Source organism: Telopea speciosissima, chromosome 5 (assembly GCF_018873765.1).
Source record: "Telopea speciosissima isolate NSW1024214 ecotype Mountain lineage chromosome 5, Tspe_v1, whole genome shotgun sequence".
Classification (NCBI taxonomy): Eukaryota; Viridiplantae; Streptophyta; class Magnoliopsida; order Proteales; family Proteaceae; genus Telopea; species Telopea speciosissima.
The window spans coordinates 65,898,788-65,923,928 of record NC_057920.1 but is presented as its reverse complement, the minus strand read 5'-3'; the positions used below and the strand labels follow the sequence as shown (position 1 = coordinate 65,923,928).

At 39.8% G+C, this 25,141-nt stretch overlaps 3 protein-coding genes across 5 annotated transcripts; all 3 read left to right on the top strand.

Moving 5' to 3' along the window:
• The first annotated feature begins 1,010 nt into the window (after positions 1-1,010).
• On the top strand, positions 1,011-24,655 carry LOC122661190 (putative disease resistance protein RGA3). Of its 3 annotated transcripts, XR_006332842.1 has the most exons (3): positions 1,011-1,251; positions 21,463-24,519; positions 24,607-24,655. XR_006332842.1 is itself a non-coding variant. In XM_043856530.1 (2 exons), exon 2 carries the CDS (start codon positions 21,528-21,530, stop codon positions 24,393-24,395), a length of 2,868 nt encoding a protein of 955 aa, XP_043712465.1. In that variant the 5' UTR covers positions 1,011-1,251; positions 21,526-21,527; the 3' UTR covers positions 24,396-24,655. The 3 variants fall into 3 exon arrangements, 2 of the variants coding, with proteins under 2 accessions (XP_043712465.1, XP_043712464.1); XM_043856530.1 differs by having other exon boundaries at positions 21,526-24,655; XM_043856529.1 differs by having other exon boundaries at positions 21,463-24,655.
• On the top strand, positions 1,301-3,090 carry LOC122661194 (putative disease resistance RPP13-like protein 1). The gene has a single exon (XM_043856534.1). The coding sequence runs from the start codon at positions 1,595-1,597 to the stop codon at positions 2,858-2,860; it is 1,266 nt and encodes a 421-aa protein (XP_043712469.1). The 5' UTR covers positions 1,301-1,594; the 3' UTR covers positions 2,861-3,090.
• On the top strand, positions 16,532-17,262 carry LOC122663302 (putative disease resistance protein RGA3). Its single transcript, XM_043858985.1, has one exon. The coding sequence runs from the start codon at positions 16,561-16,563 to the stop codon at positions 17,260-17,262; it is 702 nt and encodes a 233-aa protein (XP_043714920.1). The 5' UTR covers positions 16,532-16,560.
• Positions 24,656-25,141: the final 486 nt, after the last annotated feature.

The window sequence follows — 25,141 nt, the reverse complement described above, 5'->3', positions numbered from 1 at the left end:
ATGCGGCTGCTGAGATGGTTTAAACCACCTAGAGAAAAGAAAAAGTGAAATACAGACAGCTCCAGCTGCGGAAATCCAGGAAACAGTGGCGGAGGAGATATCTGGCATATGTTGGAAAACTTTTCAGAAACTGAACTAAATGTACAAATGAGTGTCCAACAACAAAATCTGATTACAGTTTTTTTTGAAATATTTCTTTTACCAAACCTTTTATCCTGTGAGAATCTCAGTAATTGTCAATGTCTCATATATTTGGATACAAAAGATCAGTTATCATTCCTATTGTCTTAATTGTATGAACATCCTCTCCTGTTCGCTGCCCGAACAGGATCGTGCTGTTTTTTCATATAGGGGCACGAAATGACGACCTAACCCCTGCCCAAACATACTGCTTGAGGGAGGTTATTTCGTCATTTCGCACCCCATATGAGGGGACAGCACGGTCCTGTTCGGGCAGCGAACAGGAGAGGATAAAAATTCATCATAGTACCCATATGGCCATACGGGATATTAATACTTAATATTATTTGCATGACAGAAAATTAATACAAAATTAATACCTGATTGACATATATAAATTGGATTTTGCAAGTGATGCTGTCGATCTCTCCAATTCAACTTTTGAATTCAATTCCTAATATAGTAGTCCTATAAAAAAAAAGTGTTTGATAAATAACATAAAATATACTTAAATCAATAAAAATAAAAAAGTGAATCTTGGATGGATATGTGAACCCAATTTATTTTCCATTATCTTATAAAAACAATTGTTATTTTCCATTAACTCAGACGGGAAGTGGACGCCAGCAAACGAACAAGTACGGACCCAATTTTATTTTCCATTAATTAAGACTTGGTAAGTTGACGCCACCAATGACCAAACCAACAAGTTCAAATCTTTTTCTCCATCTGAATGAATGAATGAAGATGTCAAGTGTGGGACAACTCTTCGGAGGGTCTTTACTCTCGGCCTTCCTTCAGGTGGCCTTCGACAGGTTTGCATCTCCTGAGAATATGGAATTCTTACTCCGATGGGAAATCGACTTGGAAGAAGTGGAGTCACTAAAACGGACATCAACCATGATTCAGGCCTTATCTGATGAAGCTGAAGTGAAGCAATTCACCAACGTTGCTGTTAAACTCTGGCTGGACCACCTCAAACAACTCCTCTATGATGCAGAGGACGTACTGGATGAGTATGCCACTGAACTTCTACGCCTGAAATTGGAATCTGCTCACCAAACCCAACAGGTAAGCAATCCTGTTCCTCTCACTCCATCAACTGAAACTTGGCTCTTCTTGGTTAAACTCCGGCATTGAATCTGCAGTTAAGGGCATCAATGAAACTTTAGAGGGAATAAAAGGAATTGGGCCTAAGGTTTATAACATCTCCGAAGAGTTGCGAGGAATTAAAAGGTTTGGATCAAAAGTAAGGGATATCAACCAGAATTTAAAAAGCGTAGCACAAGAAGGTGTAGCTCTTGGTTTGCACTCGAGCATGGGATTTGGGATCTCAAGGCCCATGGTTTTCAGTCAAAGGCCACCATCGAGTTCTTTGGTGAATATATATAAAGTTTTTGGCCGATAGGAAGATATGGAGAAGATTGTTGGATGGTTGCTATCAGACAAAACTCAATGTCCCAGTGACAATGACAATAATTTCTCAGTGCTACCCATAGTCGGCATGGGTGGCACTGGGAAGACAACCCTTGCTCAACTTGTTTATAACGATGAGAAAGTTAAGAAGTATTTTCATTTGAAAGCTTGGGTTTGTGTATCGGAAGATTTTGATGTGATGAGGTTAACCAAAGAAATTCTCGAGTCAATCACTGGTTTATACCCTCCTTCTAATTCACTGGACCTGCTACAGGTGAAACTTCAAGAAGCATTGAGTGAGAAAAAATTCTTATTGGTTCTGGATGACATGTGGAATGAGAACTACGAAAGATGGGATGCCTTAAGCACAGCTTTTGCATTCGGTAAACCAAGAAGCAAGATATTGGTTACAACACGGAACAAAAGCGTTGCATCAATAGTGCGCACTGTTCCCAACGATCATTGTCTAAAAGGTCTGTCAGACGAGGCTTGTTTTGCACTGGTTAGAAGGCACGCTTTCAATGATGAAAATTCATCTGACGCAAATCAAAAGATTGAATTATTTGGGCAAGAAATTGTGAAGAAATGTAAGGGCTTACCTTTGGCTGTAAAGACACTTGCTGGCCTCTTGCGAGATAAAAGGGAAAACAAACAGTGGAAAGCTATTTTGGAGAATGAAATATGGGATTTAAGAGAAAATGAAATCCTTCCATCGCTCATGTTGAGCTATTATCATCTATCGCCTCTTCTAAAGAGATGTTTCACGTATTGTGCTTTGTTTCCCAAAGACTACGTATTTGGCAAGATTGAATTAGTCGTACTATGGATGGTGGAAGGTATTGCTCAACCAAAAGAAAGAAAGCGGCTGGAAGATATAGGGGCTGAGTATTTTGATGAACTATTTATGAGGTCCTTTTTTGAGTTATCTAATCGTCGTCATGCTTTGGCAGGACGCCCATCGTTTATTGACACATCAAAAGAAGTTCACAAAAGATCATTTTTTGAATCATCCAGTAACATGAGATCAGGATTTATGATGCATGATCTGATCCATGATTTAGCACAATTTGTTTCAGGTGGAATATATTGCAGGAGAGAGTATGATAAGCCATCCCAAGTTCTTACAATTACCCGTCACTTGTCCTATGTTATGGACAATTATAATGTTGAGGCAACAGGATCTGAGACCATGAAAAGCTTACGCACCCTTCTAACTATAAATGATATTGGAGTTAGTCCCAGGTACTTTTTGCCCACCATGTAATTCCAATTCTTGTGTGTGCTATGTTTCAGAAATTGTTGCAATTGTGAGTTGCCTGATTCGGTTGGCAAGTTGAAGCATCTAAGACTTCTTGATCTCTCATTTTCTAATATTGTGAGGTTACCTAACTCAATTGGAAGTCTTTACAATCTTCAATCGTTGGTACTTTTTGGTTGTGAGAGCCTAAGACAATTGCCTAAAGATATGGGTAACCTTGTAAACCTTCGATATCTCATTCTCCTTGTACATTGGGATTTCCATTGGGAGTGGGTAACTTGACTAGTCTTCAATTATTGACCTCACTCAATGCGGAGCCAAAGAAAAAGTTGTCCCAACACCATGGGACTCTGGACAATTCAAATTTGGAAGATGTAAGCAATAATGAGACAGAAGCCATGGTGGCCCAATCGCACCTTCTTGGCCTATGGCTGCACAACCTCACATCTCTATGTTCTCTTCGAATATCAAACTGTAAGAATCTGGAGGAACTACCCAAGGAGCTACACACTCTAATGTCTCTCAGAAGATTAGTAATTGGAAGTTGCCCTGCTCTTGTGTCCTTCCAAGAAACAAGGTTACCCACTACGCTTCAAGAATTGAAGATCTTCGATTGCGAGAATCTAGAGTCACTACCTAAGGAGCTACACACTCTAACGTCTCTCCAAGGACTTGTAATCGAAAGTTGTCCTACTCTTGTGTCCTTCCAGGAAACAAGGTTACCCACTACGCTTCAAGAATTGAAGATTTTCGATTGCGATAATTTGGAGTCACTACCAAAGGAGCTAAACCTAACGTCTCTCCAAGAATTTGTAATCGAAAGTTGCCCTGGTGTTGTGTCCTTCCAGGAAACAGGGTTACCCACTGTGCTTGAAGAATTGGAGATCATTGATTGCAGGAATCTGGAGTCCCTACCCATGGGACTACTGCACAGTCTCACATCCCTCCAAATATTAGAAATCAAAGACTGCCCTACTCTTGGGTCCTTTCTAGACATGGGTTTATCCACCACGCTTCGGGCAGTATCGATTCTGAATTGTGGGAAGCTGAATTCCTTACCCAAGGGGCTGGACAAACTCAAAAATCTTGAACAATTGGAGATTGTGGAATGCTTTTTTCTTATGGAGTGCAAGAATCTTGAACCCCTACATACCTTGGGCCTTCATAATCTCACCTCTCTTTCATATCTCACCATTGGAGGATGTCCTTCACTCATGTCCATTCCAAAGGTCTGCTTCCTGCCAACCTTAGGGATTTTTGCATCAAGGACTGTCCAATTCTTGAATCCCTACGTGACGGACTCTCTGACCTAACCTCTCTTAAATGTTTGGAGATTCAAAATTGTCCAATGCTAACACAACAGTGCCAAAAGAAGGAAGGAGAAGAGTGGTCTAAAATTTCCCAAATCCATAAGGTAAAAATAGATGAAGTATGGCAATGAAGCTTAAATCACCACCTTTGGTTCCTGCCCGCCCTCTCAGACGGAAGCATAGATGCATTGCAGCCATTATTTAGTGAGGTATTTCTTCTACAACAAAAAACATGTTTGATTTCTATCTTTATTTTGTTTTATGCCATGTGTGAATTTAATATAATTAATTTTCAGCTAATTAGCACTGCCTAACATTGCAGAGTTTTGTTGTACTTAACATCTTCCTTTCAGAGTTTTTATTGTTTCTTCGCCATTGTTCTGAAACCTATTTTGGCCTAGCAAGTCAAAATGCATGTTGACCTTTCATAGTACCCATACTGGTGAGCAGATTGGGATTCAGATCCGGATCCTCTATGGTGCGCTGCCCATCCTGCGCCGTGCTGTGCAGACACAGGGCCTCGTGCAATGACCACCTTACCCCCACCTAGACAAGGCACTCGGGCAGAGTTAAGGCAGTCATTGCATGCGGCCCTGTGTCTGCGTAGCGGTGCAGAACAGGCAGCACGCCATAGAAGATCCAAAATTGTTGAGATTCACTTACATGGCCAACTAGGGGAATTAGACATGGAATTGATTGACTATATAATTAATCATTGCTGGAGACATATAAGTATGAGCTTTACAAACTACATGGTGTATACAACTGGAATTCTCATATTTACATGCCTGTTGTAGGAAACCTTTCCCACAGACCCACTTCAATTGCCAATAACTGCCATGTATATCAACTTTACAATTGATTTATCCAAACACTAGAAAATAATAACAGAAAAATGAGACATCCCCTTGGCTTCATCTTGGCTGGACTGAGTGACCTGCTTGTTCAAGGAGGTCTAAGCAACAGCATGCCTAGGCATGAATTTTACCCAGCCACATTTTTGCTGTATTTATTGATTGGTCTTTTAGTTGTGTTATGTTAGGCTCTCCTTGGTATAGTTTATATTTGTATTTATGATCTATTTTTGAGAAATCATTTATGATAATAAAATGATGGACCATAAATAATAATCGTTTAATTATTTTTATATAATATATGGGAGAATGTTCTCTATGCCGCAGCGCAGGCTACGAACAGGCACATGGGCCTGCCACTCAGGGGGCAGGGTGGTCATTGTGCCCACGCCCATGTGCCTGGGCGCAGTCTACGCTGCGGCACAGAGAACAGCGAATATAAGGAGAAATATGTTTGGTATGCCTATGTGCAAAATATATTACAAAGGTTGTCAATCAATACGGTTTCAATTTGGTACAGGAGAAGGGAAAAACCAAAACCATACCGTATACTCGGTTTCAGTTTAGGTTCAGGAGTAGCCAACACAATACAGTTCGCACTGGACGGTTTTGCCATAGATACCAAAATAGTACCCAATAAGAATCAATTTCTTGATACCGAAATCATACCAATTCTTATTCGGTTCAATTTGGTACAATTTTAAATGGTCAGTTTCGGTTTTGGGTTCCAAATTGATATACTTACATTACATAACCTTGGAACTTTTATTAAAGTCTATAACATAGTTGAACATAGGATTCCTGGCCATCCTCATCCCCCCAGCCACCACATCCTGCTTCTCTTGGACCTTTTATAAACACATATCATGGAGTACAACGATAAATAACTTTCTCACTATCATGAGAACCTTGTGGCAAGTCATATGGATGGGTGAGCAATCAAACACTTACACTTGGAAAAGAAAAACCATCACTTTGTTTGTCGCGTACACTTATGGTTAGTTGATTTTATCACTGTAATTGATTAGATGATGAGTTCCTTAAACCGAACGGGTCTGACATGTCTGCAAAACCTGAAATGGGTTTTACATGTTTCACTACAGCAATTACACCTTATGGTAACACTTACACATGGTAGCCAAATGGGGCAAGAGTCCTAATGTGTCTTAGTATTGTATAACCCTGAATATTTGGTATTAATAATGTCATACCAAAGTTATATGAAAAATAAAAAATACAAGTACATCAAAAATAATCTTTAACAAAACTCTACCAAAGAGTTAAATGAAAAATAAAAAACATAATAACCACATTTTTTTCATCATCAATCGTGATAAGCTTTTCTAATCTTATCTACAATTTGTCTACGATATGCTTCCTATTGTTGCTATTGCATACCATCTACCACATGTGCAAAATTCACGACCTTGTCATCGTCACTATCACTATCACTGTCTTCACATTTATCATCGAACATTCCCTACTCTGCTTTTTCAAAAAAAAAAAAGAATCTAATGTCGCTTGCTTTCTAATAAAGTTGTGTATTGCCATACAAGCAAAATCACAATCAAAACTTGTCTCTATAAGTCATATGAAGACATCATCTTCAAAATGGGGAAACGCTTCTTCAAGATGCCAAATGACTACTCAATAAAGTGTGTGAAATTGAATAGCTCCTCTATTCCTTGTGGTTATCTACGTCTAAAATCATTTTGATGATATCAAACATTCCTAAAAGGAGCCATATACCCAAGCATATGTGTATCCAGAATCAACAAGATAGTATTTTCCTACACAATTAAGATTAAAAGTTAAAGTTTCAACAGGTTCACTCACATATAAAAAATTTGATAATGCTTATAATAATTAGATTATGAAACACACCTAGTGGCAGATGAAAAAACTTCAAACGAGGAGTGTTGATGGCTTCCCATAATATTAGATTGCCATGTGTTGTACCCTCCTGTGCTATGTTTGCTAACTATAAATAAGATTTGAAAGGGGGGAGACTACCATCGGTTGTTAGGCTCGCTGGCAGCCTCCCCACTCGGTTCTCTTCTAGTTCTCCAGTGCTGGTTCTATTCTCTGATCTTGTTACATAGGTAATTCAACAGCCTAGAGAAATGAAACATTAGAATCAAAATGTTATCAAGAATCCACAATGACAAGTTAACACCCTCACCAAATTATTTAGCCTGAAAATTTTTCCTAAGCTGATAACAAATGCAAACATGTAAAATAAACATGCAAATCAAATATGACCGATTACCCCATCAGAAGAAACCATGACAACTCAAAAATGTGACTAATGGCTCAAATAAACAGATTGGCTGTGTCACATATTTCCATTTACAGATCCATAAAATAAGATGTAATGAAAATGACTCAGCAAACCACCTGGGAAACACTTTGAACCTGTTGCTCCTCTAGACTAAGGGCCTTTCCAATGATAGAGAACTTTCACACATAACTTTAAGTTGCCCATCAATCTCTAAATTCCAAATTACAAAGTCAAAATTTTTGTTTCAAAGTGGGCAAAAAAATTAAGGTCGTTTCGAACAGGGTCGAAACCGGCCTCGAAAACTAGATTTAGAACCTTGAGATTAGGATACCTAGAGAATAAAAAGAGGTCTGAACTAACCATCTCTGCACCACTGACTTTAAGCTTGGGAGAGTTCTGACAAAAATGTGGTTGACAAAGGGAAACTGTAAAAAGTAATAAATGCTCATTCAAACTGAAAACTGAAAAGAAATTCTTGAGAACTAAACAACCATATAGCAACATCTATTTAACTACCAAAAAGAAAATAATCACCAGGCCATCCAAGAAAAGCCAGAATCAACAGATAGTGAGTTGAAGCACAAGCAGGAACTTTATGCCCTTGATTGGAAATTAAAGAAGCAAAGATTAAGTAATTTTTACTTCACTAAAATCACTTCCCCAAGGAATGCAATGATAAAAACGTACTCTTGGAATAATGTAACCACAACAGTCATCCAGAGGCCAACATACATTTACAAGAAACCATGAATCATTGAGTGAGAATCTCTAAATGTGAAAAGTGTAAAAAATCTCTGAGCTTGAATTATGGAGGGAGGTGCCAGGGGGTTGGTGGAAAGGAAACACCCATAGGCTTGATATCTAGCTTCATAAGAATACGACAGACAATGATAACAAAAACTGATAAGAACACCAATTACTGTATTATTTTCAAAATCCTTTATTAAACTTACTCGTGCAACTTAGGCACAAGGACCAAGAATCGAAAATAATATTCTAATACCATCCATTCCTTGTATTATGATGTAATACTCACTTAAAAGTCCAGTTAACGCAAGTAGACAATAGGAAAACCAAGATAGATAGGCTGATCCCATTCCCCACACAAAGCTAACATAAATCATTGAGAAGAGAGAGAGGGCAACTTTGACCAAGAAATCGAAAATAATATTCTAATACCATCCATTCCTTGTATTATGATGTAATACTCACTTAAAAGCCCAGTTAACACAAGTAGACAATAGGAAAACCAAGATAGATAGGCTGACCCCATTCCCCACCCAAAGCTAACATAAATCATTGAGAAGAGAGAGAGAGCAACTTTGCTTACCTTCTCGGCTTTGGTATCGTAATCTACAGTCTTTCTTAGAGGATACAACACCCTGTAAAGGTAAAGCCTTCTCTCTTCATCCTAAATTCAGTGGCAACAAATAGTTAAAATTCAAATCCTCAAATAACATACCAAAATATATAGGTAAATTCAAGGTCTTAAAAATTAGGACCTGAACGGGTTTATCAGCCAATCAGAAATGGGATTGCTGCCCACTGATCCAGCCGATATTAGGCAATACCAGCCAATATCTGGGTGATATCCAATTATCCATACAGATCAGCCGATCCATATTAGTACTTCCAGCCGCCGATCTGACCCCCAATACCATGATTTAAATCCTTGGGTACTTTGCAATTTCAAACATCATGAACAGGGGGAGGGGGATTAGAATCTAGATGTTAGTATGATTGCACAAAAAATAATAAAGAAGAGAAAGTAGAATCCATCCAAATATTATCACAAAGAAAACCCATACATAGACCTTTTTCATGTTTAGTGTTGATTCAATGGATTCAACTTGCTGCCCATTGATTTGGGTCCGGGCTCGAAAACCCGGCTCAGATCGCTTATGGGCCCATTCAAGTGTTAGATAAATCAAATCATAAACACAAGTGGCAAAACAGTAAATATTGAAGTTGTATAGGAGCAAAGGCAGAATGGTAAATAACGGAAGGTTATAATGGAATGGCTTGCTCCCATTTCATAAAAACACAAGATGGAACAAATATATAGAGATTTAAGACTGCCTAGGCACATAGATAAATTAACGAATAAAACCCAAGAATTTGTACTAAGCATGTGACGAAGTGTTTTTTTTTTTTTTTTAGGGGGGGGGTCAAGAAAAAACATGGGTATGATTCATAGATCAGGCCAAAGATAGAAGCTTTAGCTATTCCTCCATTTCCACAATATATCAAACCGTTCATCTGAATACACCATATTGTACACAAACAAAGATCAATGGTTTGTGCTGAAATGTGAGTGAAATCTTCAAAAACCGATAAAGAAAGGAATTGGAAAAAACAGAAAGTAATCACGCAATGAATTTGAATTTCTTCCATACCCTTTTTCTAAGATTCAGAATTTTACCGCTGCGAAGATTGTCTTGAGATTTGAGACCGCACACGTCTTCTCTCAACCTGTGAAAACTTTTAACTATGTCAACTAGTATGCACAAAAGAGACAAACTTCAATCCTAGAAGAGAGTGAGATATAAACAAACATGATGGTGTTTTTTGTTTTTTGGTTTTTTTTTTTTTTTTTTTTGAGGGGTGGGAGATGGGGGTTAATAAAATGAAGATGATAATACAGCACACACACAGAGAGAGAGAGAGAGAGAGAGAGAGAGAGAGAGAGAGAGAGAGAGAGAAATGTAAGACTAGAACCAGAATAGGTCTAATCCCAAGCAGGATCAAATAGAAAACGCTCTAATAAACAAGAAATCAAATGAGGGAACCAAGAGAACAATGGGAACTCAAATGAGGGAAAAATTTCCCGGGCTGAAGTAACAAATAAAAACCCACAAATTTGTAACATGTTGAAGCAGCAATGATCTTGATGTGGTAATCTTCAAGAATTCGATATGACAATCAGTTGAAAGAATTCCCAGAAGCTGATAGCACTCTTGAGATCAATTTGAACAAAATTAGGGTTTGGATTCAAGAACCGATGAAAGGGGATGGGGGAATGGAATGGACATCTCACCCTAGGCCTCTCACCTATCTTATCTCAGGATTTCAACACTGCATAAGCAAACTTTTCTATTTATTCAAATTTGTGTACAATGTTGGCCTCCCTTACAAACTTATATAGAAGACTCAAAAATAGACTTAGACACTAAAAAGAAAAGGCCTAACCCAATACTTAACTAATAAGGTATCCTAAATTGACTAGGAAAGTTAAATAATAAAGAAAAAAACAGACTCAAAAATAGGACTCTAACTAAACTAATGAAGTAAATCCTGTTTTCCTACTTTCTACCCATATTTTAGGCTTATCAAATTGGCCGATTACAAAGTAACCCTATGGGATCAAAGGCCTAACACGAAAATAACCAAACCCAAGGCTTAATCCCAATAAAATAAGCCATCTAAGTGACTTATCTGCATCAGAGAGTTAAGATATCTGATAGCAGCCTAAAGGGGAAAAGAAGTGAGAGGAGGAAAGAAACAAAGAGGGTGACTATATTAGTAAGGATCCAAAACATCCAAAACTATTTTCCCTGAAAAATAAATTTCACTTACACAAAAAATTTACATTTCCCTTGCAACCAAACAAAACCTACAGGCACTGATTACATCGCATCAGTGTGGTAGGAAGTAAAATTTATTGCTACATCACTAGCTTAATATTCTTTATCATCTTACATCTCCGTTAGTGACTATATTAATCAGTCTAAATTATAAAAGTCTATTGTGCTAATCTAGCTGCAGAAAGGAAGCCTCTCCATGACTAAATAAAGCCTAAAAGTTGACCTATTCCTGATTCATGTCTTATAAACAGATAATTTTCTTCTAGCTAATAGTAGTTGGAGGAATTAATTGGTTTATCACTCAATGAAATTACCTATGTAACCTAATAATCTCTAAGAAAAATAAGAGTTCTTTCCACCATGATTATTATTTACAGGAGGGCCTTCTTTACTATGTTACAATCATATTTTAATAGCTACTTCATTGTAAGTTTAGACCTTAGTACATGTCATTTCCTGAAACCATTTGGGAATCACAGACATTCCCTACTACATTAGCCTTAAGTTGGTCTCAACATGTAAACCTTTGGCACCAATCAAGGAGCCAACCATCATTACAACCATAACTCTCTAGGATGAACATACTCATTCTTCTATATGTGCACAGCATTAGGACTTCAACATATATAGGTAATTCAATAGCCCAGAGAATTGAAACATTGGAATCAAAATCTTATCAAAAATCTACAATGACAAGTTAATGCCCTCACCAAATTATGTACTCTAGGAAAGTTTTCCTAAGCTGATAACACATGCAAATCAAATATGACAAATTACCCCATCAGAAGAAACCAAGAGCACTAAAAAATGTGACTATTGGCTCAAGAACAGTTTCAGACGCTGTCAAACAAGCCTGAACATATCACCAGCTGTCTGTATTGCACTGAACCATGACACACAAACTTCCAAATTACTGCAAACACTGCTCAAACACCTCAACAGCATACACTCTGAACACACACTGTACACTGCCACAATGCCATAAGTCTAACGATAGTCTGCTTATTTCAAGATGGCATGCAGTAAGCCCACGATGAGGACCATTGCACTCTGATGTGCCCGGATAGGGAGTGCTCACCAAACTGAGTTCTAGCGGATATCACCTTAATAATTGCAGGACTCAAAAGATAGGAGAGTAGAAATTAAAGCAGTTATATACATATATTCTCACATCACATTAACAATTGAGAACCCAGTCATAATATGAAAATTGGGTACAGGAAATATTAAACAGAACGTTTGATATTGTTGTTTTTTAGTGGATGCATGTTTACAGGGGGAGGGGTTTTCTTCGAGGTAATCCCTTTATCTTGGAAGGGCTATAGATTTAGTGACCAATAAAAACATCCCTTCTCAATTGGACCAATAAAATTGCCAAAAAAAAAAAAATTTGTAGTTCAAATTGGAGTTAAAAGAACAAGGGGCAGATGTAAAATGACTTTGGAAGAATAGGTGAGGGGAAAAAAAAAGCATGGCTTAGGATTGACAATAAGTAAAACTCTGAATAGATTTGAATGGTGAAAGAAGATTGGTCCATCCAAACCCATTTAGTTGGGATAAAGCTTAGTTGAATTGAGTTCAGATCGGAGTTTCCTTGGCTAGTTTTCAAGAGAGATCTTGCATGTGCAATCTTCAAGCCTTATAAACCATAGTTGTTAAGGCAATCACCTTGACGCCTCAGGTATAACCTTGATATTTTCCCTCTTTCAACGCCTAGGATCATCCTAACGCCTTATTGGTGTCGCCCTGATTTTTCCACTCCTCCAATGCCCAGGATTGCCTAGATGAGGTGACGATTATGGTTATAACCTTTTCAAGGCTCGGTTAAGTACCTACTCTGTTTACTTCTCAATAAAACTGTCATTTATCAAAAGTGGCTCCTAAAAAGTCTATGAAGCAATAAATTTCAAACACTAAACTTTCAATGGATGCTAAATCACAAACGAATTCCAAGAAAAACATTCATAGATTTGATACACTTCTTAAAAGATACAACAGAGAGCATTATGGTTCCTTTCCCATCACAATTCCAAAATCGAGCCTTTAAAAAATCAGAAAAGATAGGGAAGGCAAAAGATTAGATTCTTATGAACATACAAAACTACAGCAGGGAATGGAAAGAAACACAGAAAAAAAAAATTAAAGCACTTCAAATAGTAGTAAGTTGAAGCACTGTCGTACTCTTTAGAGGACTCACGTTTAAGATCACAACCCAATTTGTTCCAAAAGGTTCCATCCAGCATCCATGAAAGCAATGCAAAGCCTGGTTACAAAACAGAGAGGAGCTGCAACGCCCTTTCTCTACCTTGGTATTGGCGATGGTGGTAACCTCTTTCTTCTTCTTTTGTGTCTGGCTCCTTGAACACCATCGCAACCACTCACCTTGCCCACTAGAAACTGCTTTGGCGCCCAGGATGCCTCGACAACCATACTTTGCATCTTAGTTTCTACTAACATTCTCCATGAATCTGGTTATGGGAATCTAATTTTTTTCTTCTCTATTGTCTAATGTCATGCATTGCCTTGTTTTCATATTTCATCATAAATCTGTCCAATCTCATCCCATAAATATTCAAAGATTCAGTTGAGACCAATAGATCAAATCCTTAGGAAGATTCTATTGTAACTTCTAGGGTTTGGTGACAATGGAACCCCCTACTACTCCTGCAACTCAAAACAACGAAGCTGTCAGTGATGACGGAAGAAAAACTCACGGCACCAAACGTTCTAACCCACACATAGATCGAGGAAGAGATGGTGACAAGTTCTCCTGGTTACATTCTTGCAGGGGACGGCTCTTCCCACATTGGAATTCTTTTCGGGTGTGTGTACAAACTTGTCAGGAACGAGGGTTAGGGGCACCCCTTCTCCGTCAACTCCTCCGCCAACATTTTCCGTCCACCCTTACAGTGCCGAAACCCTCCCTCACCAAGAAAATTTTACCCTTTACCAACACGGCAATACCTGATTAACCCAATTTATTTTCCATAGTAGACGCCACCACTATCTATCATCCAATTCATTCCTCCATCTACACGTCAAAGTCTAATCTCTCTCAATTTATCTGCTTCTGCTACTGAACTCTCTTTGCTTTACATCTTTTTGTCCATCTGAAAGAAGAAGATGTCAGCTATGGGACAACTCTTTGGAGGGTCCATCCTCTCGGCCTCCCTTCAGGTGGCCTTCGACAGGTTTGCCTCTCCTAAGATTATGGAATTCTTACTTCGATGGGAAATTGACTTGAATGAAGTGGAGTCACTGAAGCGGACGTCAGCCATGATTCAGGCCTTATCTGATGAAGCTGAAGTGAAGCAATTCACCAACAGTGTTGTGAAAGTGCAACTGTGGCTCGCTCACCTCAAACAACTCCTCTATGATGCTGAGGATATACTGGAAGAGTATGCCACTGAACTTCCACACCTGAAATTGCAATCTGCTCACCAAACCCAACAGGTATGCAACCCTGTTCCTCTTATTCCATCAAGTGAAAGTAGTGTTTCGTCTTGGTTGAACTCTGGCATAGAATCTGCAGTTAAGGGCATCAACGAAACTTTAGAGGAAATAAAAGGCATAGGCCGAAGTTTTATAACATGGCGGAAGAGCGGTTGACAGTGATGACCACTAAGAGGGGGGTGAGAAGGGGGTGAATCAGTGTCCTCTAAAACTTTTCTGTGGCTCACTTCAGAGTTCACTTATTTATATCCCAAGCACTTTGCATAGTCACTGAAGTAATCCTCTCAACTGCACAATCATATCATCATACAGAGTCTGACAACCCTGACTCAGGCACACACAACCCCTACTGCCAAGAGCTGATGAACACAATGCTGTAGCTGCTATGTCAACTGCTGGAGATCCCTCACTCAAGTACACTAACTCAATCACTATTGGATGACCTCATCGTTAACACACATACACACCCCAGTCTGATTGTCAAAGGCTCTACCAGGGTACACCCATCCTGCAGAAAAGCACTCCTAACCAAAGCAAGAAAGCATTCACAACATAAAAAATCATGTGCTTCAGCAGTTTGCCTACGTGCACGGAGTAATGGTCACTCAAACCTCTGCATCTACTCATTACTAATTTTCAAACATGAAACTAAGAGGTCGCACCCACGGCAGATGATGTTTTAGTCACACCCATGACTCAGGACATCTAACCTGCTTCAGTCCCTAAATATAGAGACAAGGGTATTACCCCCAATGATTTCCTAGCACCCACTGGTAACCCTCATTGTGTCCAGATGCAACTGGACAACTCAACAAAAATAGTTGGGCTTATATGAATGCCCTACAATGTTAAACCACATCTAGCATAGGTCTCAACATGCATCCCACTAGCATATACAATGAATACCGAAATACAAAAATTACAAAGTCAAGAGATAGAAATTCTCACAACCATGCAGTGTCATTGATTCCTGGTATCCGTAGATGGAGTCTGGCAACTCTGATGGCTCACTGGAATCTTCAACTTCTCCTAATTTGATGGAGAACTAGAATCTTCAAGTGTGTGCTCAATCACTGGTGTCCTAGAGTGGTTCCTGGCAGTGTGGGAAACCACTCTCTTTTTCCCTTATCCTTTCTTTTCTTTGCTTTTTCTTTCCTTTCCTTTCTTTTCCTCTCTTTTCTTCTCCTTTTCCCCTTTCCTTTTTCCTTTCTTTCTTTTTGCACTAGACCTCCACCAAATATGAGATGAGCTTCCAACTTCCTTCATCTTCCTCTTTTTATTTCCTTTTCTTTCTTCCTTCTTCCTTCTCTTCCTTTCTTTTCTTTCTTCCTTCTTCCTTCACTTTTCTTCCCCTTTCTTTCACTCCATTTTTATTCAACCACCAACATAGATTCGACGAATAGTGCACACACTCCATTATGGCAACTTAATGGACTTCAAAGAGTGCAAGGATGGGGTTGGTGAAGCCTTCAATGCACACAACAAGAGGGGAAAAGGGTTTTTATGATTTTCGCTCCATAGAGGTTGTAACCTCAGTCTTTTGGTCATTCTAGTGGATAGAGCTCGGAGAGATGAGAAAAACCCAATTTGGAACACCTCATTTGGCCACCGGATGAGAGAAATATTGTGTTTTGAAGTTGGGCGAACTGTGGAGCTTGAAATGGAATCTTAAGGCAGGTTCACGCGTGCATGCATTGTACTTAAACGGCTCTTGATCCCATGTAGCGCCAGTGCATCAGTGCACTTATCAACGTCCATCAGATCGTGATTTTAAAATCTGCATTATTTTCGTATGTCAGATTGCTCAAGATCTTACCCGTCATATCGGCATCACGTGATAGAGTCAATGTCAAAGCTTGACAGTGGCAGGTTGACGTATCGAGCTCCTATTGGCTGTCTCATACGGCGGCCTACGAGCCGTCAGATTTTGTCGGTGAAGGTGGGAAAGGTTGTAAGCCCTGGGACCTGGATCAATCTGTTGACTTACCTCGGAACACCGCCGTGCATAAAGAAATCTCTTCACCAGCGCCTTAGCCACTCTCATCTCAGCCACTGTAAAAGAATATTCTTCAAGGCTAAATCGGGGCCGCTCAAACTCTGATTCAATGCTTGATAGTGCACCATTCCTTCAGTCCACCCGACCAACCAAAATGCCCAGAACAGAATCTAGTACATAGCTTCTTCGTTGGTGAATAAATATAAAGTTTTTGGTCGAGAGGAAGATATGGAGAAGATTGTTGGATGGTTGCTATCAGACAAAACTCAATGTCCCAGTGACAATGACAATAAGTTCTTAGTGCTACCCATAGTCGGCATGGGTGGAGTTGGGAAGACGACCCTTGCTCAACTTGTTTATAATGATGTGAAATTTAAGAAGCATTTTCATTTGAAAGCTTGGGTCTGTGTATCAGAGGATTTTGATGTGGTGAGGTTAACCAAAGAAATTCTCGAGTCAATCACTAGGTCATCCCCTCCTCCTAATTCACTAGACCTACTACAGGTGAAACTTCAAGAAGCATTAAGGGAGAAAAGATTCTTATTGGTCTTGGATGACATGTGGAATGAGAACTACGAGAGATGGGATGCCTTCAGCACCGCTTTTGCATTCGGTACACCAGGAAGCAAGATATTGGTTACAACATGGAACAAAGGTGATGCATCAATTGTACGCACTGTTCCGAACGATCATTGTCTAAAAGTTCTGTTAGACGAGGCTTGTTTTGCATTGCTTAGAAGGCATGCTTTCATGGAAGAAAATACCTCTAATATAAATAAAAAGATGGAATTATTTGGGCAAGAAATTGTGAAGAAATGTAAGGGTTTACCTTTGGCAGTAAAGACACTTGCTAGCCTCTTGCGGGATAAAAGAGAGAGTAATCAATGGAAAGCTATTTTGGAGAATGAAATACAGGATTTAAGAGAGTGAAATTCTTCCATCGCTCATGTTGAGTTACCATAATCTTCCGCCTCTTCTAAAGAGATGTTTCGCATATTGTGCTTTGTTTCCCAAAGACTATGTATTCAACGAGATGGAATTAATCGTCTTCTGAATGGCAGAAGGTATTATTCAACTAAACGAAAGTATACGGCTGGAAGATGTAGGGGTTGAGTATTTTGATGAACAATTTTTGAGGTCATTCTTTGAGTTATCTAATTGTCCTCATTCTTTGGTGGGATGCCTCATGTGTATTGACTTATCAACAGAATTTCGAACAAGATCATTTTTTGAGTCATCTAGGAACATGGGATCAGGATTTGTGATGCATGATCTGATCCATGATTTAGCACAATTTGTTTTGAGGGTTGGGGTCTCTTTATTTCTCCTTCAAAGGACTTTGAAAAGAGGATCAAAGATTGTTTGAAATCGTCGGGAGGAAAGCAGATGGACCTAGTGTGGCGTCCTAGGCTAATGTATAACGACATACGATCAATCCGCCGATTGTCTTGGGGCGTGGGCCAATGCGGATTGTAATTCAAGGGGATACAATAAGGTTGGGGACAAGGTGAAGACCAAGAGAATCAAAATCGAGACCTCTTGAGAACCAAGTGCTCTACCGGACTACCATACAAGGTTGGGCTGCCGTCATAAATAAAAAGTTTAGTTCCCAGATAGATACTAAGAGGGGGAGGGGTTGAGTCCGGGCCTAAAAATTCTTTCCAATTTTAGCTCCCAACTATTATTGCACTTGGTGTAACTGATGATCTGTAGCTCTCAACACACAACGGTTTGCCACTGAGCTTGCTTGCACAAACAATCACACATTCTCCTCACGTACACCCGCACTGCAACCACCATGTGGCTAGGCATACCAGATTGTGCATACCGATCCTGCATCACACAACACTTTTAAACAAATACAAGGACAATACACAAGATATACGTGGTTCGACAAATTACCTACATCCACGTAGTAATACCCTACACAGAGTTTTGTATTTACTCAATATAGACTGCGTATTCATCTGCAACTACAGTCCAGGTGATGCAACACCTACTTCCACCAAAACACTCACTCAGGCAATGGCACCTGCCCTTCCTCCATCCATCCCATATAATCTGAACCTTAGGTTCAAAAGAAATGCAAGTCCCTATCCCATACAATTTGAACCTTAGGTTTATCAACAATAAACAATCTATGTTTTACAAAAATAAACACGCTCATAAATGATTTGGTAGAGATTCCTGGTAATCACGGGAATTATCAAGTAACCTTGGAATAGGGATGTAAATGGATATTCGAAAAATCGAATCTGATCCGCATTCGTTTCCGTTTAGGGACATCCGTATTTATTTAGAGATATCTGAAAAAAATCCAAATACTCCCAATAAAAATTCGTCTGAAAAAAAAATTCCGAATACTTAATAATAAAAATTAATTAAATAACGGTCTTGAGGGTTTTTGAAGATTCAACAGGTTCTAGAATATGAGGAAAAGAGAATATGATCTATGAGATATGGATTGAGAGTGATTTGTATCCGCTAGGGGGAGGAAGGCTTAGGTTGCACAAGGCAAAGATGTAAATGGATGGTTGAAAATCCGAATTCGATCCGTATCCAAATCCGTTTAGAAGTATCCGTATCTAGCCAGAGAATATCTGAATCCGATCACATCTGATCTGTATCCGAGCCGAATCCAATTTGTTTAATCCCTACCTTGGAACAAGGGAAACTTGAGCCTTGAAGTAGCTTTGGTAAGTGGAAACTTGAGCCTTGAAGTAGCATTAGTAGGTAATGAATGAGAATCTATTCGTGACAAATAATATGTCACTAAAAAAGTGGCCTTCTGATGTATCAGCTCCTAATTCGATCATGAATGAAGACCGCCCGATTAAGAAAGCAATTGGATAGTCCAAATTTGAGAAAAAGGGTATCATTAAAATCCAACTGATGCATATACGTTTTAAGTAAGGTTGTAAACGGATCGGATTCGGCTCGGATAGTGCTATATTCGCATCTGCATCCGATTAGCTTTCGGACGGATTCAGATAGTGCTAAACGGATACGAACACAAATACAGATCGGATATTTTATCTGTTTACATGTAAATATATCTATTCGGATAGCTATAGCCTATCTGTATCCGCATATGTTTAGCTTTCTGACGGATTCGAGTAGTGGTAAACGGATACGAACACGGATACGAAAACGGATTTTGACTATTCATTTACACCCCTAGTTTTAAGAGGTTGGGCACGATACAGTGTGTCGAGGATTACCCGAGTTGCTGCATTCTACCAATTAAATGGCCAGCGGCTGAATCATCTCCGTCCTCCCTTGAGCATCCATGGAATCTGAGAACCACTTACCTCGAACAGAATTTAGCTTGTTTTTAGGGAGGCGTGTGCCTAGGGTGCTGCCAGGGGGCATCCAATGGTTGAGCTGTGCCGCACACATCTCGGCGCATGCCTAGAGATGTGTGCGACACAGCCCAATGGCTGGCAACGCCCTAGATGTTCCCTGCTCCTTGGAGACGATCCAGATCCCCTCGAACGGCTCTTTGCCTTCGGGTTTGGAAAAACTTGAGACTCATAATGCAAGCAAAGAAACAACCTTCATATTCCACTGACTTGGGAATAGAATCGATCATGTGAGAGGCATATCACCTTCGCACACTCAAGGCATGCCATGGCTGGGCGCCCGCGCTCGGGGTCATTTGCTGCTGCCCATTGCCGCAAACTGCTAGCCCAGTTGATTTTGAGTGTTGCCACCTCACCCATTATGAGCCACGCCATCCAACCATCAAAGAAGACCATTTTGCCCTTGTGTTCAATTGTCAATTAACCCTCTGCCATTATGAGAACTTGGAAGTATCAAAGTACCCCTGTACATACTGTGAGACCTTGCTGCCCCTCTTGCTTATGAGTGATGCCACCTCACGTCCTCACCCAAGTTGTGCCATGCGGCCTCGCCACGGCATCCAAACTACACACAATCACAAAATACATTGACATGACCAGATTGCCCTTTACGACTATCCCACACCCTTATAAGTGTAAATTGATCAAAATGCCCCTACAAATTATATTCATAGTTCTTGAAACTGTACAGTGATCAAATTACCCCGCGGTTGACGCTATAAACTCACAAAGACCACGAACACTTCAGTTTTGTATGTGGGATCCACCTATTTCTATTTTCTTTCAACAGGGAGAAAGTTCTCTGTTCGGGAGTGTGGTCGACGCCAGCAGTCTCACGAGTCTAACTCTCCTCCCCATGTGAAAAGACACCTCTGCCCCCTTGTTTTAAGGAGGAGAGATAGTCACATGGGAGTGCAGGCGTAAGCCAGACTCCCGTCAGAAAACTGCTTACCATTTTTTTTTTCTTTCCTTTCCCATTCATCTTTAGAAAATCAAACACAGCATTAGTTAAAACATCTTCTTTGAAAATTCTTTCCTTGAAAACACAACGTCCACCATTAAATGGAAAAAATGAGACGCAAAAGTAGAAGCACCAGTGACTATAAACCAAACAACCATGAATTTTCCACAAAAAAACAAAAAGCAGCCATTCAATTCATTCCCCCTTGATAACGAGGGAGAGGGATTTCCATCACAAACATTTCTCTTTTTCAGTTTTTTTGTTTTTGGGTATATTGAGAGCTCTGGTTTCTAACACCAGGCCGTGTGTATGGTTTTCATTCCTGGTTTTTAGAACTCTACTTTCGGATTTTAGTTCAGATTTATCCAGGGTTCCAACATCAAAGAGTGTTTCCTTTTCTCTCTGTAAGCTCTATCTATCTCTGATTTCTGCTAGTATTGTTCTCTCTCTGCTTACATCTTTTTGTCCATCTGAAAGAAGAAGATGTCAACTATGGGACAACTCTTTGGAGGGTCCATCGTCTCAGCCTTCCTTCAGGTGGCCTTCGACAGATTTGCCTCTCCTGAGATTATGGAATTCTTACTTCGATGGGAAATCGACTTGAATGAAGTGGAGTCACTGAAGCGGACGTCAGCCATGATTCAGGCCTTATCTGATGAAGCTGAAGTGAAGCAATTCACCAACGGTGCTGTGAAACTCTGGCTCGACCACCTCAAACAACTCCTCTATGATGCCGAGGACATACTGGATGAGTATGCCACTGAACTTCTGCGGCTGAAATTGGAATCTTCTCACCAAATCCAAGAGGTACGCAACCTGTTCCTCCAACTCCATCAAGTGAAAGTAGTGTTTCTTCTTGGTTGAACTCAGGCATGGAATCTGCAGTTAAGAGCATCAATGAAACTTTAGAAGGAATACAAGGCATTGGGCCTAAGATTTATAACATTGCTGAAGAGCTGAGGGGAATTAAAAGATTTGGATCTGAAGTCAGGGAAATCAACCAGAGGTTAAAAAGTGTAGCACAAGAAGGTGTTGCTCTTGGTTTGAACTCGAGCATGGGATTTGGGTCCTCAAGGCCCATGGTTTTCAGTCAAAGGCCACCGTCGAGTTCTTTGGTGAATAAATATAAAGTTTTTGGGCGAGAGGAAGATATGGAGAAGATTGTTCGATGGTTGCTATCAGATGAAACTTCAAGTCCCAGTGATAATGACAATAATTTCTCAGTGCTACCCATAGTCGGCATGGGTGGTGCTGGGAAGACGACCCTTGCTCAACTTGTTTATAACGATGAGAAAATTAAGAAGCATTTTCATCTGAAAGTTTGGGTCTGTGTATCGGAAGATTTTGATGTGATAAGGTTAACTAAAGAAATTCTCGAGTCAGCCACTAGGTCATCCCCTCCTTCTAATTCACTGGACCTGTTACAGGTGAAACTTCAAGAAGTATTGAGCGAGAAAAGATTCTTATTGGTTCTAGATGACATGTGGAACGAGAGCTACGAGAGATGGGATACCCTAAGGACCCCTTTTGCATTTGGTGAACCGGGAAGCAAGATATTAGTTACAACAAGGAACAAAGGCGTTTCATCAATCGTGCGTTCTATTCCAAACGGTTATTATCTAAAAGGTTTATCAGACGAGGCTTGTTTTGCATTGGTTAGAAGGCACGCTTTCATGGATGAAAATGCATCTGACGCAAATCGAAAGTTGGAAGTTTTTGGACAAGAAATTGTTAAGAAATGCAAGGGTTTACCTTTGGCTGTAAAGACACTTGCTGGCCTCTTACGAGATAAAAGGGAGAACAATGAGTGGAAAGATATTTTGGAGAATGAAATATGGGATTTAAAAGAGAGAACTGAGATCCTTCCGTCACTGATGTTGAGCTACCATCATCTTCCGCCACTTCTAAAGAGATGCTTTGCATATTGTGCTTTGTTTCCCAAAGATTATGTATTTAGCAAGATTGAATTAGTCACATTGTGGATGGCAGAAGGTATTGTTCAACCAAAAGGAAAAAAACGGCTGGAAGATATAGGGGCTGAGTATTTTGATGAACTATTTATGCGGTCCTTCTTTGAGTTGTCTAATCGTCGTCATGCTTTGGCTGCAGGCCCGTTGTTTTTTGACTTATCAAAGGAGATTCACAGTAAGTCGTTTTTTGAGTCATCCAGTAACATAGGATCAGGATTTGTGATGCATGATCTGATCCATGATTTAGCACAATTTGTTTCAAGTGGGATATATTGTAGGAGAGAGTATGATAAACCGTCCCAAGTTCTTACAACAACCCGTCACTTGTCCTATGTTACAGACAATCGTAACGTTGAGGTGACACAATCTGAGGCCATGAAAAGCTTACGTACTGTTCTAACTCTAAATGATAGTGTTGGTGGTCTTGGGTATATTTTGCCCACCATGCGATCCCACTTCCAATTCCAATTCTTGCGTGTGCTACGTTTCAAGAATTGTTGCAATCATGAGTTGCCGGATTCAATTGGCAAGTTGAAACATCTCAGGCTTCTTGATCTCTCATTTTCTGATATTGTGAGGTTACCTGACTCAATTGGAAGTCTTTACAATCTACAAACTTTGGACTTAGCTGGCTGTTGGAACCTTATAGAGTTGCCTGAAGATATAGGTAACCTTGTAAACCTTCGACATCTTCTTCTCCCCGTACATTGGGGTTTCCATAAAATTCCATTAGGAGTGGGAAACTTAACTAGTCTTCAAACGTTGTCAACATTCGTTGTGGGGTCGAAAAAAAGAATTTCCCAACTCTGTGGGACTCAAGACATTTCAAATTTGGAAAATGTAGGCAATAATGGGATGGAAGCCATGGTTTCCAAGCTGCAACTGCTTGGCCTACGGTTGTACAACCTCTCATCTCTCCGAGTTCTTCGAATATCAAACTGTAAAAATCTGGAGTCACTATCAAAGGAGCTACACACTCTAATGTCTCTTCGGAGATTAGTCCTCGAAAATTGCCCTGCTCTTGTATCCTTCCAGGAAATAAGATTACCAACTGCGCTTCAAGAATTGAAGATCTTGGATTGCAAGAATCTAGAGTCACTCCCCAAGGAGCTACACATTCTAACGTCTCTCCAAGAATTTATAATTGAAAGTTGTCCTGCTCTTGTGTCCTTCCAGGAAACAGGATTACCCACTGCACTTGAAGAATTGGATATCATAGATTGCAGGAATCTAGAGTCCCTGCCCATGGGACTACTGCACAGCCTCACATCCCTCCAAAGATTAGAAATCAAAGAGTGCCCTACTCTTGAATCCATTCCAGACATGGGCTTACCCACTGCGCTTCAGCAGGTATCGATTCTAAATTGTGGGCAGCTGAATTCCTTGCCCAAGGGGCTGCACATACTCACAAATCTTAAACAACTGGAGATTGTGGAGTGCTCTTTTCTTATGAAGTGCAAGAATCTTGAACCCCTACATACCTCTGGTCTTCATAATCTCATATCTCTTTCATATCTCACCATTGGTGGATGTCATGCTCTCGTGTCCATCCCAAAGGGCCTGCTTCCCTCCAACCTAAGGGTTTTTCGCATCAAGGGCTGTCCAATTCTTGAATCCCTATATGATGGACTATCTGACCTAACCTCTCTTAAACGTTTGGAGATCCAGAATTGTCCAATGCTGACACTACAGTACCAAAAGAAGGAAGGAGAAGAGTGGTTCAAGATTGCTCAAATCCCTAAGGTGATAATAAATGACATACGACAATAAAGCCTAAACACCACATGTGGGTCTGGCCTCCTAAAATAAAATCTACGGTGGAGTACTACAGACAGAAAGTGTATATTTTTCAAACCCACAATACAAGCAGAGATGCATTGCAGCTAATATTGAGGTATTTCTTCCATAATCAGATATGTATGATTTCTATCTATACTTCATGTTATGCCATATGTGATTTTAATTTAATTTTTCTTCATAGGAAAATCATGAGATGGAATGCCTTTCTTTGAAAATGCTCAAGAACCAACCAAAAGGGGCATGTCGATTAAGTCTTAAGTTACACAATTTTGCACCTGGGGAAATGGATGGATAATGCCATTTCACTTTAAAATACAAAACAACATCAATTTATTTCTCTCCCACTCCCCCCCCCCCCCCCCCCCCCGAAGGCCAACCTGAGCCTGTGCTAAGCCCAAATCGGTTAAGTTTGGACTTTGAGATACCAACCTAAGATTAGGCCAAAGTGGGCTTAAATTGAGGACGAATAATCTTTGTATTGGGCTAGAGTGAGTTTTCAAAGAATCAATATTCAATTTATGGTTGTCAAACATGTCGAAAGCAACAATAACAGAAAAACAAAATCAACTAGGAACAGTTTTCTTGGTTTGCAATGGAAAGAAAACTACTATTAAAAAGCCCTTTAAATTTTCTATACTCTCTCTGTGTGTGTGTGTGTAGGAAACATGAATAAATAAATTCCCCCACCCCAGTTTGACTTCTAGATATTGACACTT

Bases quoted from the DNA above. Each gene is read 5' to 3' on its own strand.
- LOC122661194 (XM_043856534.1), top strand. From the start codon at position 1,595: ATGGAGAAGATTGTTGGATGGTTGCTATCAGACAAAACTCAATGTCCC.
- LOC122663302 (XM_043858985.1), top strand. From the start codon at position 16,561: ATGGAGAAGATTGTTGGATGGTTGCTATCAGACAAAACTCAATGTCCC.
- LOC122661190 (XM_043856530.1), top strand. From the start codon at position 21,528: ATGGAATCTGCAGTTAAGAGCATCAATGAAACTTTAGAAGGAATACAA.